General features: G+C 44.5%; 1 protein-coding gene across 1 annotated transcript; it reads left to right on the forward strand.

The window, feature by feature from the left end:
- Positions 1–748: 748 nt before the first annotated feature.
- Positions 749–4,965, forward strand: LOC119276324 (kinesin-like protein KIN-13B). Its single transcript, XM_037557365.1, has 12 exons — positions 749–1,000; positions 1,089–1,259; positions 1,927–2,118; positions 2,224–2,325; positions 2,443–2,520; positions 2,608–2,689; positions 2,773–2,932; positions 3,025–3,327; positions 3,423–3,641; positions 3,722–4,178; positions 4,259–4,324; positions 4,416–4,965. Exons 1-12 carry the CDS (start codon positions 902–904, stop codon positions 4,593–4,595), a joined length of 2,109 nt encoding a protein of 702 aa, XP_037413262.1. The 5' UTR covers positions 749–901; the 3' UTR covers positions 4,596–4,965.
- Positions 4,966–13,824: the final 8,859 nt, after the last annotated feature.

Here is a 13,824-nt window from a genome sequence, read left to right on the forward strand (position 1 = left end):
ATGGCAGTTACAGGTAACGGTAACCTTGACTCTTGTTAAAGGGTGACTTAGGATTCTTCAACCGTTGTAGCTCCCATGACGCCCTCCTGTCTTCTTTGTTCGAGTGGTGGCCCGTCAGCCAAATGGCGTATGGTCGTCTGAATGCAGTTGAGCAATCCGATTGGACTACCTGATATAAGCACTGAATGTTGGCACGGTCTAGGGACCTACCTATGGTGGTGGTGGGTCCCATGTGGGTCCCAAATGATGGGTCCTTGACCCTACCTCTAATAGATGACCTCATCAGAGGCGGTAGAAGCCATAGTGAGGAGGCCGGCCGGTGGGTTGACGACGCCCCCCTTGAATTTTATGGGAGCGAGACCTAAAAGGTAAAGACCATGTAAGTTCCATTTGCCACAGTGTCCACGGGAAAACTCGATTATGCACCCTATTAGTTGATGTACTCGTAGGACCTAACTCTCATTAAAAATCAGAAAATTTTCACTGTACATATATAAATTAATTACTTAAACAAAAGGAGGGAAACGAAATCCATACCAACCAGCTCGTGGTGACAGGCCTTGCCTAACCAGAACCGAAAAAGCTGCAGGGACGAAAGAGAAAAGGTCCCCTCGCCCCAAGTCACGGCCCACTTTTCCCTTCCTACCCGTTCCCTTGGTTTCCACACCAAATTCAAACTGGGGGGTGAAAGCGCGACGTCAGTCGAAATCTAGGGTGCAAACCGCAAATCCACTCCTCGCCGTCCGAAACGAGAGGCCTTTACTCTACTCCTCTCTACGACTCGCTCCGCCTCCCGTTGTCCCCTGCTCCGCTCCGCTCCGCTCCTCCCCATTTCCTGCCTTCCTTGCTCCCCAGTCCACAGGGCAGCGCCGGAAGCCCGAGCCCCACCGCGCCGGTGACTATGAACGCGGGCGGGCGCCGGCGCTACACCTCGGAGCAGCTCCTCTTCGACGTCCCCACCAATGCCGCGACGGCTGGCGGTGCCGGCAGGTGGACCCAGGTACGGCCAACGATTCCTCGAGATCTGCATGCAGCGCGTGATCTCCGGTTAGCTCATGAATCTGGATTTGGGCTGATTTTGCGTGCAGCGCGGCGGGCTGCGCCGTGGGGACGGGGAGATCTTCGTGTCGGTGGACCCGGCGACGCCGGCACGGCTGCGTGGAGGGGACGCGGCGGCTGGGGAGTCTCCGGGGCAGAGGCACCAGCTCAGCCCCGGGCTGCTCGACCTCCATGCCTTTGATACCGAGCTTATCCCCGATGTAAGACGAGAGCTGCAGTTTTTATAAGTACTGCTTCTGTTCTGATGATCCCGTGTGGCTGCGTTAGATTATAATATTCTTGATTGTAGGAAGTGTTATTCATCTGACGTTCTGAATCCAGTTGTCGAGGCATGGCCGCATGGGTCCTCAGAAGTATTTTTATTTTCTTTGGATCATCGGTGTATGGAAAGCAAACGAAGAACTGTTTCGTTTTTGCTTTAGGCGAATCGAATTTCAGTTACTTGTGCGAAATTAAATGTTTGGTACAGTTTTAGGTAGCTGGTGAGACGTGGCACTGCATCCGGAGGTGTTTTTTGTAGGGTCTCATTTTGGTCATGTTCCTTCCAATGCTGCCCACGCCATGTACTCTGCCTGCAAATATGTGCTTTGGCATCTATGTTCTGCATCTATTTTTAATGAATTTATGGCTGTGTTCAACAGAGGATGCAAAGGCCGGGAGGTTTTGACCTTCCTTTTCAGGAAAAGAAAATCCGCACTGTATGGTTCGATATAATCTATTGATTTGTGTAAGTTAGTTCTTTAGATTAGATGGTATGCTGATGAAGGATCGCTGGTAAACCAAAATATTTAATGTTGTAGCAATGGGACATATAATATTGCCCACATTGTAAATTCTGTATTAAATGTAATTCATATTTATATACAGTTTCAAGTACAAGGAATGTATGATGGTGCTGAAAAGTTTGGTTATACCAATGGAGAAGGCTTTGAAGATTCGGATATGAGCTTTGGTACAGACAAGCAGATGAGCAAGTCCGCTGTTTTTGCTGAAAGTAACTACCTCAAGGCCTTCCCTGAGAAAGAGAAGGCAGCCCCTGTTGCCAAAATCAAAGTGGTGGTATGTTTCTTTGTCTTGCTCCATGATTAAATATTTCTCATTGGCTCATACAAAGCTATGAGGACATCTACTTTTTATAGCTTTGATGTTTAATGTTAAATGCAGGTGCGCAAAAGACCTCTGAACAAGAAGGAGATATCAAAGAAAGAAGAAGATATCATAGACATTGAACAAAATTCTTTGACTGTCCATGAGACTAAACTTAAGGTTCATGCCAAGCATGTTATCCCCATCTTTCTGCCTTATTTTTACTTGTCCATATGATCTTAACTTGCTACTCGCAGCCTATTCTCATTGCTTGATGCCTGGCACATAATTCTGCAGGTTGACCTCACTGAGTATGTCGAAAAGCATGGATTTGTGTTCGATGCTGTTTTGGATGAGGACGTTTCAAATGATGAGGTGATCAATAATCTGCACACTCTATATAATTGTAGTATTAGGTATTATAAATTTATTCTCAACAACCTGAATTCATTCTATTTACAGGTTTATCGTGAAACAGTGGAACCGGTGGTTCCTGCTATTTTCAATCGTACAAAGGCAACTTGTTTTGCATACGGACAAACCGGTACATCTCCAACATCCTCTAGATGCATATGTCTAAAATTGCAGCAGACTAAAGACAACTCCTAACTTACATTGTCCATCCAGGTAGTGGAAAAACCTACACCATGAGACCACTTCCTCTAAAGGCCTCCCAGGACATTTTGAGACTAATGCACCATACATATCGGAATCAGGGGTTTCAGTTATTTTTTAGTTTCTTTGAGATCTACGGAGGGAAATTGTATGATCTGCTTAATGAAAGGAGGTACATTATACCTAAATCTGTTATGTTTATAAATATAGTCTATGCAGAATGCCAATTTTGTTTCAGTTCTGAACAATGATTACCTCATGTAGTAAACTTTGCATGAGAGAAGATGGAAAACAGAAAGTTTGCATTGTTGGTTTACAAGAGTACAGGGTGTCTGATCTTGAAACTATCAAGGAGTTGATTGAGAGAGGTAATGCCACCAGAAGTACTGGTACAACTGGTGCAAACGAGGAGTCGTCACGATCTCATGCCATTCTTCAGCTTGCCATCAAACGGCGTGTTGATGGCAATGAGTCTAAGCCACCCAGATTGGCCGGCAAGTTGTCGTTTATTGACCTGGCTGGCAGTGAGCGTGGTGCTGATACAAATGAAAATGATAAACAAACAAGGTTATCTTACAAAACTTTCTTCTATTATTGTCTTATGTAAGGAACATACAAATGATTTTTGCTAACACTGAAGTGCTTTGAAAAATATTATGCAGAATTGAGGGTGCTGAGATCAATAAAAGTTTGCTTGCTTTAAAGGAATGCATCAGAGCACTTGATAATGATCAGAATCATATTCCCTTCCGTGGTAGCAAGCTGACTGAAGTTTTGCGAGATTCATTCATTGGAGACTCGCGCACTGTCATGATATCATGCATTTCCCCTAGTTCTGGCTCTTGTGAACATACACTGAACACATTGAGATATGCTGATAGGTATTTATCTCTGTTCATTCTTTATGTTGCAGTAGCTGCTTTTTGTCCATGTAACACATGTAACATATTCTCATCTTCAGAGTGAAGAGTCTGTCAAAAGGAAGCAACAGCAAGAAAGATGTGCCTTTGGCCGCTGCACCTTTACGAGAATCGAGTCCTTCCCCATTGGCTTCGGTTGTACCCTCTTTCTCTGCAGCTGAGGTAATGAATGATATCACTGAAAGGAGTAAGTTTGGTTGGCCCAAGCAGCAGTATGCCAAAGAACAGCCATCACCATCGTTTGTGGATAGAATACCCAAGGGCAGGGAAGATACTGAGTTCAGTTCGGCGAATAGTGGTTATTTCAATGAACAAAGAAGCAGAGTTACTGCAGCAACAGGCATAGCCGTGGTACCAGATACAATGTACCAGCAGGGAAGGCAACAGGCACGGAAGGGTAGAGATCCAGGTTCGGAGAATAATATGAGAAATTCTGTTGCTTACCCAATTAGAAGGGCTGTGCCAGACGAAAATGACCATCTGAATGACCTCCTTCAGGTACAGTATTATTGCTTCTGCACCACTTTGTTGATAGAATATGACCAGGGTTAGGTTTTGATGTTTGTTAACTGGTGCAGGAAGAGGAAGATTTAGTGAGTGCTCACAGAAAGCAGGTGGAAGAGACCCTGGACATGATTAAAGAGGTTAGTCGCCTAAAATGGTAAACTGCGTCACCTGTAACTGGTGGTCATGTTATTTTTGCCGTAACCTGTGAATGGCCTCTTGTTTCATCAGGAGATGAACTTGCTAGTTGAAGCAGATCAGCCTGGCAACCAACTAGACGACTACGTTACAAGACTAAGCGGCATCCTCTCACAGAAAGCTGCTGGAATTGTGGATTTACAAGATCGTCTGGCACAGTTCCAGAGGCGCTTAAACGAGAATAGCGTGCTGCTATATTCCGAGTGCCCTTGATCACAAGAGCGGCCTACTCGTCACTACTCCGTCGCCGAGGGTAATGAGGAAGTTGGGGACAGAGGCAGCAGAGTCGATCTGCCCCCATGAGCTCTGCACCGATGCGGTCTCGCCTTTGCGAACGCCGGTGCGCCGACGCAGTTCTGAACCCATAGGTGCGGCAAAAGCAGAACTAGGTGGCTAGTTGACTGCTGCTTGCCGTGGCCGACTCCGTAGCATATTTGTACCTGAGTCGTTCCATGGTGTGCGTGTGCCTCGTACTTCCATTCAATCCATGTGTATGTATATCCGCGTCACATGAGTACCCTGCTATTTGTTCATGAGTAAAATTCATTGGTGGTCATTGTAGTTGTCTCGCTGATTCGCTTTAGTCCCTGTACTTAAGAACTCAGTCAATACGGTCATTATATACTCATCTTGATGATTATACGGTCACCGTCAAAACGTACACCTTTGTATTTTCTCTACGTTGACCGGTCAACTCCCCACCCCCACACAGGTCCCACCTGTCAGTGAATAGAATAAAGAAAGAAAGAGAAGGATAAAACATTGCACGAGTGGGGATTCAAACCAGACAGTTGCGAGTGAGGGATCGCATGCACTAGCCACCTGAGCGCGGAACGAGTACTGTCATTGAGCAGAGCTTTGGTATTTTATACACATGCAATGCAACGCATGGCACAGACACGGGTATGCTTTTTTCATTTTAGAACCGCTAGTGTACGCTCACTATAAAGTACTCATGATTTGTTTTTTTTACAGGTCATATCAAAATATATTTCATAATGAATTTTTAACCACATCTACAAATACTTGTGTATTTTTTTTACCCTAACTTTTTTATTTTTTTATTTTTTTAAATGTGGAGCCTGAGAGCCAAAAAGCTTCACTCTTTATTAGCAATTTAGCATACTATAAACATAATCATCATCTTAATAATACAAGAACGATAGATAATGAGAAAAAAAAAACTAAATAGATGAGAGCAGAGAGTTCAGGAGGTTAAACATTCCCGTATTATTCTCTTGATTAATACTGTTCATTGCTAAAGTGCGATGCCTGCCCCTCAAAGAAAAAGTGAGCTGCGTGCGTGCGTGTGTAAGTACTGTATAAAAGAGGTACGCCTCAGCACGATACACAAAGCCTTCTGTGCTCAGGTGGTTAGCGCGAGTGGATCTGCAGGTTAAGTCTCAGGTTTGAATCCCCTCTCGCGCATGGTTTTTTCCTGTCTTTATTATTTTCTTCTATTCATTGGACCCGCGTGGAGGTGGGGAGTTGACCGGTCAACGTTTTGACAGTGACTATATAATCACCAAGATGAATACATAGTGACCGTATTGACTAAGTTCTTAAGTATAGGAACTAAAGCGAATCAGCGAGACAAGTACAATGACCACCAATGAATTTTACTCTTTGTTCATCAATAAATATGCTATCTTTTACGGTGCATGAAGATTCCGGGTTGCAGTGTTCCCCATTGTTTAACGCCGGGTTGCAGTGTTCTCTGTATCTCTATGTATACTACTCCTTCCGTTCACAAATATATGTTTTGAATATTTCAAAATTTTACTATCGACTACATATGAACTGAAAAACGTGTCTCATACATCCGATTCAGAACAAACTCTCTCCGATCCATATTGATTGATGCACACTTAGTATAATTTAGAAGATCTTATATTTGTGAATGTAGGAGTACCTAAACAACATGAAAGGTTTCATCTTACGTCTGTTTTTCACCCAACCTTTCTTTCGTCATCCCTTACCCCCATCGATCGTTGGTCGCTTAGGGTGTATGCAACGGTGTACATAAAAAAGGACAATCCAAAACATCCACGGACATGTCCGGACATGTCTGTGGACAACAGATAGGGGGGTTGCCATCCAACCTGGTGCATCAAATGTCCATCTCTTGTCCAATAGAGTGAGGAGAGAGAAGAGAGGAGGAAAAGGTGGGTTTACAGTGGGTCAAAGGCTTCTCCATAGTGTATCCGGACTCCTGAAACCACTTCTACATTTACTACCGGTTTAGCATAATTCGGGCAACCTGGGCCGCCGTTAGCCCCCCTCCCCCCCCGCCCGCTCGCCTGAAAATATCGGTTGAACCGAATGAAAAAACCGCACCACTCCTCGCGCCTCCCATAAAAGGTTGCCCAGCTCAGCTGTCGTGCTGTTGTCCTGCACATCTCCTACCTTGGTCGCTCCCTCCCCTCGCAGATGGGGGGGGGGGGATCGCCATAGCCTAAGTGATCTCTCCCGAGGCAGCGTCGTGCTCGCCTTCATGTGTCATAGCCTTTGACACCCGCGTGTGGTTGTTGATGACGATGCTTCCGCCGACCCCATTCCCCTGTTGGAAAATATAGTAGAAAAAATTTGTCCTACGATCACCCATGAACAATATGAAGATGTATATAAGGTTTGGATCAACGACCGTTACCGACTCCGGACTGCAGCGAAAGTAGACGAGTCGGTGTAGATTGTACTTGGAGTTCCTCGAACCAACCTCGGACGATCCTCGAGCAGAAGATTGAAAGCACGGCCTCTGTACTTGGTTGCAATCGTACAATCTTCATGATCCGGCAGCACTTCGCCATCCAGAGCTAATCGTCCCCCAAGAATTAAAGGAAGGAGATTAGAACCAAACTGGGCTTCTAATTACAAGGATTGGAGGAACTAGGTCTAGCTCTAATTAGATCAACTAGGATCAACTAGAACTAGATGAACTAGAGGAAGCTCCAAAACTTGTATCACAGAAGGGCCTAATACCTCAAGTATATATAGGTTGGGGGGGGGGGGAGTTGCCAACAAGGAGGGAAAGACCCTCCTTGGGGCGCCGACCAAGGGGAAGGAGTTGGACTCCTCCCCTAGTCCAATTCGCACCCCCAAAGGAAAGGGGGCCCCACTTCCTATTGGGCCATAGTGGCTTAATACTCCTTCCACTACTAGGCCTTTTAAGCCCTGTTGATATTAAATTAAATATAAAATCCCTCTAACAATTACTAGAGCATTGTATTATTAATTTAAGACATTTGGAACATTTTCCACCCATATATTATTTATCGGTAATACCCGGTATTGCTCGATAAACTCCGAAACCCTTTTGGTAACCCCGAAATGCTTCTGGTTCCTCTCGAAACTATTTCGAATATTAATGAAAAAATTCCACAAATAAATCCTCGACACTCTCGTCCTACTAACACTCAGCAGATCATGATTACCTTAAGCTTGAGACCCCGTAGGTTCGGTAAATTATAGACATGAACAAAACTCCTTCGTTCAATGACCGATAGTGGAGTCATGAATGTCCATATCGATCCCTATGATTACATGAATGACATTCGAGTGAACTTTTGGTTATCATGTGATGTTCCCTTTGCTTCGTGATACTTTACAAAACCCGAGATGTGTCGGTATCCTCTTGAGTCATGCACATGCTCACTATACCGTCATCCTCGTTGCCGGTTTTGTTCCTCTTTCTCGCTGAAGTGTTTCGGCATCCCCGTGACATAGTCACCTGTGTCTGGCCAGACGATGATTGATGCCATCACACCGAGAGGGCCCTAAAATATCTCTCCATCGCCGGAGGCGGAAATCCCACTCTTGAGCTATATAGTCTCTTATCAAACTTTTGGATGGACCTGTAAGTTGTTGCTATGATCATCGTGTTACAGATGACGTTTGAGCAACCCCAAAGTTCACTGCACGGTAGGAAGTGACTATGATAATATCATGGTCTGAGGAACTAAAACACATGCTAACCCTCCGAGTTATAACAATTAATTTCTGACGATATTATCTCAAAGTATAACAAACAAGTTTGGGTCGATTCAACACGATCAGTCTCCTAACGTCATATCTCAATGTTGTTTTAGGACTATCGTGACACTTAGCGATATCCTAAGATCCAGAAAACATGATCACCAACAACACTTGAGCCAGACTTAGAGGCAAGACTAGCACTGGTACAGTGAGGTGCTATACAAACGGTTTTTAACCCCTTTCCGCAGCAACGTTTCGAACCGTCGCCAAGTGAGTGACTGCGATGGGGGGTCCTTCTCACACGACCCAGAAACCGTCGGGGATAGGTAGCCTTGATGTATACAGTTGTCCCTACTAAACTGTTTATGATATCTCAAATGTCCGAAACGCTCCATCCTTGCAACACATTTGTGCTCGGATTTCCATCACAGTCGGTATTCTGTGGTGCTATGTTTACGATGTGTGACCCATCACAAACGATTTATGATTATAGAAGCAGACAATCACACACATTTACTTTTCCTCGACTGTATGCGATTCGATGTAAGAGCGCACATAGTTGTTGCTATAAAACTGTATGTGAAGCTTGATACATCCCACACGATTCATCCGTCGTACCCACGTCTAATGATCGACCTATCACACGCTTTCTTCTATGGCCAAATGTTTGCGATGCGCACAACATCAAGCGTGTGTGATAAGGTGACTATCGCAAACATTTAATAAGAAAGAACTGTGTGCGATGCTGTTGTTAATCACACATGGTTTTTTCTTTGCTGATCGTGTTTGTAATAGAGATTATCGCACACGTAGTGGATCCTAGAAACGTGTCTGATCTCCACGTCTATCGCAGACGTTTCACTTTCGCAAACCATATGTGCAATGTAATCCCTAATTTAAAAATCACATGTTTTCAATTTGAAAGTAGGCAATCACTTATTTCATATCCAACCATGTTTATTACAAATATAAGTTCAACCACGAATGCATAATTCGGTGCACAAGTACATATACTGAAGAACTACAGAAGCACCAAGTAAAGAATGATGAACCACAATTGTACTAAAGACTATAAAGAGAGAGGCGAAAGACATTTTGATTGCTGGAGAAGGTGAAGCGGAATGCCCATATTGTGCCCTCCTCCATGTGTAATGCACGCACGACTCTAGGCCAACACCTTGTGATGGCTTCCCGTCCATCCTTTAATATCTTCATTAGGACTTCTCGATGCTCATTGTAGTCTGGATGACATACTTTAAACTTTATGGCGTGTCCACCAATCATGTACTTTGCGAGGTAATCTTGAGTGAACTGCTTCGGGAACCACTGCAAACGAAAAAGATTCAGACATTGTTGTCCAACAACTCATTATGGGCAGTAAAAAGAGAAGGCTACAGAGTTTGTAGTTACCATCTTACAACTCATTATTGTGTTGGATAGAGCATAAAAAATAATTTGCTTGCCACCATTCATATCTTTTTGCTAATAATCCTTATCAGTTTCCTTACTTGATGCTTGTTCATGAATATCTCATTGCCCCATATGCAAAAAGGGTTGATGCTTGGATCCTTGCCAAGGGCATATGTACCTACAACCAACAAGTCAATATTAGAAGCTAACAAGTGTCTAGGCCTGGATCTATATGCAGTACATTATGGAACGACGGGGGGAGTACAAGCCGAGGGATGAAACTAACCTCGGCGGATAATGGTGGCCACTCCCGTTGTTATCCTGCATAAGTAGTGGAAAGGCATGATAAGTACAACAACCTTAACATCAAACAAATATAGCAAAGGTAAACAACATCATCTCCAAATGATAGCTTGAATGTGTTGGTTTCAGCATGCTGTTAAAGCAGATATAAAATGGAAGGCCATGTTACCGACAACAGGCTTAACAGCCATCAAATATTGCAATTCAAACTTGTATTGTTGAAAATGAATAGAATGTAGGTAATGCTTAAATATCACACTGGATAAATGTGTAAAACTGAAATAAAGGGCATGTGTTAACTACACCAGGCATAACTGGAACCAAATATAGCCGTTCAAACTGGTATTGATGCAGTCAAGCGGCACAGTTCCGACTTGCATATAATGAACATCACATTGTGAATGACTGAAATAAACATGGCATAAATGATCAATATAACAACCAAATATAGCCATTGAAAACAGGATAGAGTCTCACTGCAACCAACCTAATAAGAAAATACAGATAAACAGGGCATATGCTTGAAAACTGGACAAATGCTCACGGCAACCAACCTAACAAGCAAATACAGATAAACAGGGCATATGCTTGAAAACTGGACAAATGCTCACGGCAACCAACCTAACAAGCAAATACAGATAAACAAGGCATCTGCTTGAAAACTGGACAAATGCTCACTGCAACCAACCTAACAACCAAATATAGATAAACAAGGTATCTGCTTGATAACTGGACAAATGCTCACTGCAACCAACCTAAGAACCACATACATATAAACAAGGCATCTGCTCGATAACTGGAAAAATGCTCACTGCAACCAACCAAACAACCAAATATAGATAAACAAGGCATCTACTGACTATAAACAACCAAATATAGCCATTCGTGAAACTGAAGTGGACGATTCATACTTAAACATCACATAGCCCTATTGAACAATACAATTTTTGCATAATTGAAATTATTAAACATGACATAGTTAAAACACCGCACGGCAAATGCTACTACAACAAAGGGTACGGGTTGGCAAGCTAGAAAAGGTAAGATTTGCTGATAGGATGTTGCCTCACATGTCATGGACGGGATCCTTCCAGTTGGAAGAACACATACCCATGGTGCGCTCTTTGATGTCACAGATGGGTTGTTTCACCTTGGAAGAACCTTTGTGGGTGCCCTCCTCGTGTTATGGTCGATGAGATCTGACTTGGCAACATGGGAACATGGTTAACGTCTTCGCCGAGATACAGTAAAACGCTAGCCCGCTGACATGAAGCCTTCGACATGGGAACATGGTCAACGTCTTCGCCGGCTTCTACGGTGATGTGTCACTCCGGGATCGACAGGTTGGGGCGAACGGTGGCCACCTCACCAACGTCCGCCAGAGAGGCCATGATAAACCTCTTCTTGGACGAACGCTTGTCGGGCTCCCCGGGATACATGGTCGAGCTTAGGCTACAACATTCTAGAGCAGGGGATGTGGATCTGGCAGGGAGGGACACCGCAGGCATCATCTAGAAACTTAGAGAAGTGAGGCGACGGTATGGGAATCGCTGGGTAACCTAAACTTTATCATCTAAGCTAGGAGGAACGGGCAGACCAGCAGGGGTTGGTGGTGGCGGCGGCGCTGGCGGCGGCGGTGAGCTAGGGTTCGAGGGGGAAGGGGGCGGGTGAGGGGACTGTTGAGGGGTGGTGGTGTTTGAGGATACGCCGCGGCTACTGAAAATTTTAGTAATGGTGGGTGGAGATGGTGTGGACGAGGGAGGGCGACGGTTCAAATGCCTCAGCTACTGCAATTTTACTATAAGGTCGGTGCTGGAGGAGTATGGGCGACGGTTGAAGTACGACGACTACTAAAATTTGGGTAAAGGAATGGATGCGGGGAGGGAGTACCCAAGATCGCGCACGGTCCAATAAGAATATGCGTGTATGATAATAGGGAAAAGTGGCAGAACCGCCGATTTTTGCAACGCTCAAGGCGGGTAGTTTGTTTTTAGATTTCTAGCTAGCTGGTCTATCGCACATGGTTCGTCCTAATTCAGACGCAGACGTGGAATTCAATCTGAATAAACTACCCGCCTTTAGCTTGCGTAGGTGGTGATTTTCCAGCGCACTTGCATCGCACACGGTTAAGCCAGTACCTCCACCTTTGCTCGCGCTTGCGTGATCGTGGTGATTTTACAGCGCACTTGCATCGCACACAGTTGAGCCAGTACCTCCACCTTTGCTCGCGTTTGCGCAGTCGTGGTGATTCACAGTGCACTTGCATCGCACATGGTTAAGACATTATACCCGTGTCCGTTGAGCGTCATCAGAGTCTTTGCAGCAAAAAAAGTTAGAGAGGGTCAGAAGACAACCACATCAGCATGTGGCCCAAATATATATGAGTGAAAAGGGTGGTCTGTGATGTTCAAAATTCCAATGCACAACTTTGACCGCATGGGCCCACGGTTGGGCGCGTTGTCGAAGATCGGTGAGAGGGGCCAGAAGTCAAGAACCACCTGGAAGTGGCCAAATATATGTAGGAATATAGGGTGTGATGTTTTAAAACTTTAAATACACAATGCATAACTTTGGTGGCACTTTCCTCGCAAACTCGGAAGCACCCTTGGATATATCTATAATGACATAATTAATGTCGTAGCTAGCTAGGGTGCTTGACCCACCTCCCACTTCGTGTCAGCGGGCAGATGCACGTAATGATACTTTGGTCATACATGCATGTCCCCATGACCTACCATAAGACATACCAATGAATCTATCGTTTGGTCAAACGACAACTATTGTTGTCAATAAATTGCTTGGGCCAATAGATTGAACCATCATAAAAAATCGCACGAGAGGGACCACAAAACTAGCACCTCTTGCATGCGGCCCAAAATGATGTACATTGGAAGGGGTGATGTGTGTTTTCAATATAGAACTAGCAATGTGCCTGTGCATTGCAACGGATCCAAAGTACAATAGTACTTGTTCACAAACTTCAAAGAAAACACTCTTGTTTTGATATACATATACCACTAAAAATATATTGCGTTTCACTCAAAATATATTTCTCAGGCTGTTTTGGTGAGGTGAGGGAGGAAGTGGTTGCTTTCAAGATAATAAGGGGTTTTCTGCAAATTGGAGCAGAGAAGTGGGCTATTGTTCCAAAAATGCCAAAACTTACCTTAGAGCCGTTAGATGCAGATCTAATGGTCAGAAACGACGGATGGAAGACACACCATCATCACCAACTGAGTCTTGTATAGGAGTAGATAATGTACAATTTAGATGTGGTGCCTATCTCTCGATGCAAACAACAACCATGAAGGCCAGGTAGTTAAGGACAAGATACGTAGGGTACGGTGTAGGTCAAACCCAGCAATCCGAGAATGTGGGAGGGAATCCTGACAACGCATGAGCTCGAGCTTTGGTTGAACGACACGTGACGTTGACCGGCCCTAACATGAACTAGGAGGAATCCATTCATGGCCAACACATACTCCTCATTATCGGTCAAAGGGATGATAAATATATACACTCGGGGAGCCCACAGATATGCATGTCATCACAAAAAACCGCACAAGGGAGACGTGGTCGATCAGAAGACCCCGTATACACTGCATGCGTCCCAAAATATGTATGGGTACAATGGTGTGTGATGTGTTTAAATCCCGAATGCACAACTTCGATGGGCCACCAACTATATTACAAACCCAACACCATACCCCACCCAAGCCAACTGGTTCAATACGTACGACATTGGTTTCCCAACTTC

Source organism: Triticum dicoccoides, chromosome 3B, assembly GCF_002162155.2.
Source record: "Triticum dicoccoides isolate Atlit2015 ecotype Zavitan chromosome 3B, WEW_v2.0, whole genome shotgun sequence".
NCBI lineage: Eukaryota > Viridiplantae > Streptophyta > Magnoliopsida > Poales > Poaceae > Triticum > Triticum dicoccoides.